General features: G+C 36.6%; 3 protein-coding genes across 3 annotated transcripts in view; 1 reads left to right on the top strand and 2 right to left on the bottom strand.

Moving 5' to 3' along the window:
- LOC105313464 (exostosin-like 2) overlaps positions 1-1,728 on the bottom strand; it is a 4,323-nt gene extending 2,595 nt beyond the window's left edge. The window contains exons 1-2 of the mRNA XM_011406915.2: positions 1,200-1,728; positions 290-360 (exon numbers count right to left, since the gene is read on the bottom strand). Of these exons, the coding sequence (XP_011405217.2) occupies positions 290-360; positions 1,200-1,656 (528 nt within the window). The 5' untranslated portion in view covers positions 1,657-1,728. The remainder of the gene's footprint in view (positions 1-289; positions 361-1,199) is intronic.
- Positions 1,729-1,742: 14 nt separating this feature from the next.
- Positions 1,743-4,857, top strand: LOC105313463 (exostosin-like 2). Its single transcript, XM_011406914.2, has 4 exons — positions 1,743-2,423; positions 2,718-2,788; positions 3,620-3,962; positions 4,651-4,857. The coding sequence occupies exons 1-4, from the start codon at positions 1,778-1,780 to the stop codon at positions 4,803-4,805; spliced, it is 1,215 nt and encodes a 404-aa protein (XP_011405216.2). The 5' UTR covers positions 1,743-1,777; the 3' UTR covers positions 4,806-4,857.
- Positions 4,840-5,104, bottom strand: part of LOC109583528 (uncharacterized) — a 23,461-nt gene continuing 23,196 nt past the window's right edge. The window contains exon 3 of the mRNA XM_019998915.1: positions 4,840-4,851. Coding sequence (XP_019854474.1) covers positions 4,840-4,851 — 12 coding nt within the window. The remainder of the gene's footprint in view (positions 4,852-5,104) is intronic.

The following is a 5,104-nucleotide window of genomic DNA, read 5'->3' as shown; positions in this document are numbered from 1 at the left end:
ATTAAAAAAACATATATAGAATAAAAGTAAATTAAATAATAAAAAAATAAAAAATAATAAAAATAACAATATAAAAATAAAATAAAACATAAATAAAATAAAGTAAATAAAAAAAAAATAAATAAATAAAACATAAATAAAATAAAATAAATTCAAAAAATTAAAAATAATAAATAAATTAAAAAATAAAAATAAAATAAAACATAAATAAATTAAATAAATTTTTAAAAATTAAAAATCAAAATTAAAAAAATAAAAATAAACAAACATCTTTCATCTTTTTGCTTACTTTCCATATTTGGAAACCGAACTGTACATCATCACCCGATATTAGTCTGTCATCGTCCACTACCAGTACACCTACACCATCACAATTCTCACAAAAGTTACACACACATATACAATGTACATTTACTTTATAGCTTTTTAGTATTGTGAAGCAAACTATAGTATTATTTTTTCAGAATTTTGGCATCTTCTTAAAATGGCCATAGCTTGAAAAATTTAAGTCGGAATCAGCTCAAACTTTCTACACAGCATAAGTACATCAATATGTATCAGAAAATGTAATAAAAATTGGAGGTGATTTTTGGGCCATTTTTTGAAAAAATCCATGGGCTATAGTACAGGGTTTTTTCAGATTTTGGCCAATTTTTTAAAATGGCCGTAACTTGAAAAATTTAAGTCGGAATCAGTTCAAACTTTCTACACAGCATAAGTACATCAATATGTATCAGAAAATGTAATAAAAAATGGGGGTGATTTTTCGGCCATTTTTTGAAAAATCCATGGGCTATAGTACAGGGATTTTTTCAGATTTTGGTCGATTTTTAAAAATGGCCGTAACTTGAAAAATTTAAGTCGGAATCAGCTCAAACTTTCTACACAGCATAAGTACATCAATATGTATCAGAAAATGTAATAAAAATTAGGGATCATTTCTGGGTCATTTTTCGGAAAAAACCATGGGCTAATAGTACAGGAACTTTAGCCCAATTTTCGAGTAACTTTAAAAATTCATTAAAAAATCTAATTTTAATTGGAATCAGTTCAAACTTGCTACACAACATAAAAACATGTATATGTATCAGGAAAGATTATAAAAATTGGTCGAAGCCAATTTCTAAACAATATTTGTTATAAGTACAACAATGCCCACCCACGCTAATTACCCGCCCACACTAAAAATCATCCCTAACCTTTGGTTTCAATTTCATCTCTTGGCATGAACCGATTAGTTAATTTATTCTCCTTCGAGACAATAAATAAAACATCAATATCGCACCTCAGCGAGTGAAGAGACGGTGGAATGGGTGTCTCCACATCATTCCAAATCACCAAAATCTTCTCAACACTATCCCCCATTGAACAATAGTGCTTAATGACAGATGGAAGGATGTCAGCTCTTTTATAAGTAGGCATTAGTATCGTGAGTCTCTCATTAGTCACGTCAGTAGTAGGTGGTATTAAAATTTGTTGATAATAACGCCAGAGGGTCATGTTAAAAGAGGGAGGGACAGAGTCTCGTGGAGTTTGGGTGCTTTTCCCGGCTGCTCCTTCTTCGTAATCTCCTCTGTCGCTGGTTGAGAGTAGCCATAGGGTCTGTACAAGACAGACGAGGCCCAAAACGGCTGAAAATTTCTTCCAGAGACTCATAAAGATGGCATAGTATGTTGATTGTTGAAGCGATGGTGGTAGCCCTACAAGCAATTAATCAAGTGGGCGTGGCTCAACCATGTTTACGAGGCGGGCGTGGCTGATAATTCTCACACAGAAAATGCAAATGGACAAGAAAACGCTGTCCATAGCTCTTCTCTCCTTAACCTGTCTCTTCCTCATCTGTCTACAGGGATGGACCGTCAACACACAGCAAAAGGTCGTCTACTATCCCTCGACGCATAACTTCATATGCGCGCAGCATTCGCCGCAACAGCAGCGGGCGGACTTGTCTCAACAAAAGACTCCAAAAGATGCAGAGAAAAACTCAGAGCTACCAGAAAAACAACCTAGCTCCCCTACCACTACCATCCCTACGACTACAACGCCATTAACAGTCACTACAAATAGCAGGAGAAGCTCTGGGCTTTCTACTCCTTCTCTCCCTGCTGTTTCACCCAAAGAAATAGACATGAAATATTACTGGCGGATTTTTAGGCAGACCGTATCAGATTTGCATCAAGAGCAGTTCACCATTTTAATAATGACGTATAAAAGGACGGCCATTTTACAGCGTACAATACCTCATTATTGTTCTGCCGGCCCCTCACTCCATAAAGTCCTCATTGTATGGAACGACGTCATGACTCCGATACCCGAAAGTCTTACAAAGATCCCATGTGGACAAACGAAATTGGAGTTTATCACTTCGAAAGAGAATAAACTCACGAATCGATTTGTGCCTTATAAAGAGATTGAGACCGAGTGTATGTTATAATTGGTGGGGATGTGGGCATTATTTGTGCATAAAGCCACTATGGCAACTTTTTGAAAGCAACTTTGTGGTTACATTGATGTATGTCAACTTTGTTGCCAAAAGTAGAACAGTGTTCTAACTTTTNGGCGGCCACATTTCTGTTGATTTCAACGAAGTTGCCTAGTGGATGTTGGGCTTTAGTTTTGTCTATTTAGTTAGAATTGGCTTGTTGGTTTGTTGCCCGCTTCCAGTTCCAGCTGTTTACAATTGTAGTGACTTGTTCTTTCATTTTTGTCTTCTGTAGGTGTTGCTATCATTGATGATGATAGGAAAGTTCTTATCCCTGATCTATTGTTTGGATTTGAAACATGGCAGGTAAGAAGATGATGAGAGAGAGAGGGAGGGAGGGAGATGAGAGAGAGAGGGAGGGAGATGAGAGAGATGGGGGGAGAGAGGGAGGGAGATGAGAGAGATGGGGGGGGGGGAGAGAGAGAGAAGGGGGGTTGCCTTTATCATTTTAAGCACTTCTTTAAATTCCATCCTATTATGCTTTGAAGTTCCATGTCAATCCAATTAAACTCATTATAGTTAATTATGGTCATATTTTAAGCTTTACTCAATTATCCAACCATCAAGTTACATGGTCATGCATCTGTTATAATAATGCCAGATTCTGAAAATGTTTTCAATGATCTTGAGTCACTGGAAAATAGAATAGTCTAGTCATTGGGCTTGCCATGCTTGCATAGGTGGGGGTACTAAGCAGTTGGGTTGTTCAACTGTTGTTGTACTAATACTAGTACCACCTGCCATATTGAATTTGAAATCATGTGGTCAGGGGTAGAGGGCCATAAATTTCGACCCGTTATGCTCCAATTATGCCAGGGTAATTTACCATAGCCCTAGCCGAGAGAGGGAAAGAGGGAGGGAGAGAGAGGGAGAGAAAGAGAGGGAGAGAGAGAGAGAGTGAGAGGGAGAGAGAGGGAGAGAGAGAGAGGGAAAGAGGAGGGGAGAGAGAGAGAGAGGGAGGGAGGGAGAGGAAGTGACAGTGGAAGCTTGCACAAATATTGTTGTTTGCTTGTAACGTTAGCATGTATACACTTGTAATAAGCTTGTTAGCTTAACACTTCCAGGTGTCAAGAACAAAAATAGAATTTTAAATAGCAAAAAAAAACTCTACTCTCCTCTTCCTTTTTTTCTTCTTAGCAATTTCGGCACAGGATAGTTGGCTTTGAAGAACGGACGTACGATACTCTACCAGATGGGACCTTTTTCTACGGGACCAAGAAAGGTCTCCAATCTGAGAAATATGGCTACTCTGCAATGATCTCGGCAACATTCATCATGTCAAAGACCTACTTGGAAATGTATCACCAACCCCACTTCCTTCCCAGCGCCATTTACGACTACATCAATAAGAATATGAACTGTGAAGACATCGCCATGTGTCTCATGGTCACGGATTTCCTGCGAAGGACGTCCTTTCCTCAAACTTGCTGTGTATCTGTCAATGCTAAGAGGTTTCCTATTAACCTTGAGGCTACCAACCGTAAGTTAGGGCAATGGAATGCAGTTAATGATAGTTATAAATATTATGGATTAGGATTAGGTGAAGTACAATGTATTTCAATTTTAGATAAAGTATTTATAATTTTAAATAAAATAGTTATATTTTTACGTCATCAAGCTGATTAGATTCTTAGTAGTAATCAACCAATGTTTGTACTCATTTGAACTCCTTCCCAACTAATTAAGTGAGTTAAGCTTAGTAGCATCCATAATTGGAGCCGTGTTTATTATTATTAGTATTGTATTAAAAATACCCTGTCATTTGAAGTTCAATGAATGTTGTTGTAAATGCAATGTCCATGTACATTTGAATAACAAGCTCCTTTTTAGAGGAAAAAACTCATGAACATTATTGCCTATAATGTACAGTATATGTTTATGATGTAACTTCTACTATGCATGTACATGTAATTACTGCTTCATTAATCTCTTCTCTTCAGGGTATTTTAAACTCTTGATGGAATGCATGATGTGTATGTAGGCATATAAGAAACACACAAATTTGATTATTTAATTACCCAATTAATCTACCATGACTGAAATCGGTCAATATACCCTCAATACAAATTAGTCTTATTATTATTAGTATTTAATTATAGTATATAATTATTTAATTTAATGACGATATGATCCTTATTTCTTTCCCCCCTCTCTCTCCTTCCCTCCAGGTGGTGGTTATAGAGGTCTATCAATGAGACGCGGACATTACAACGGTCGTTCCGATTGTCTCAATTATTTTGCAAAATCTTATAACAATACGATACCATTAATATACACTCATGCTAAAGTTGCCTACAATGATCACAATTATTACAAATCATGAACTTTGTCACAATAATAGTCTTCTTTCCAAGCTTTTATTGTGCAGCCTAAAATGAGAAAAATGATACTCAACTATTGAAATTTTGTTCATTAATAATTTGATGCTTTTATAATATTTATTTTGAAATGAAATTTTAATATGCTCCATGACAAGTTTAAAATAAAGCATTCCTGATCTCTCTCTCCTCTCTCCCTCCCTCCCTCTCTCTCTCTCTCTCTCTCTCTCTCTCTCTCTCTCTCTCTCTCCCTCTCTCTCTCTCTCTCTCTCTCTCCCTCCCTCTCTCCCTCCCTCTCTCTCTC

This window comes from Amphimedon queenslandica, unplaced genomic scaffold (genome assembly GCF_000090795.2).
Source record: "Amphimedon queenslandica unplaced genomic scaffold, v1.1 AMPQUscaffold_13299, whole genome shotgun sequence".
Classification (NCBI taxonomy): Eukaryota; Metazoa; Porifera; class Demospongiae; order Haplosclerida; family Niphatidae; genus Amphimedon; species Amphimedon queenslandica.
Note: the sequence above shows the minus strand (reverse complement) of the source record. Positions and strands in the feature narration are given on the sequence as shown.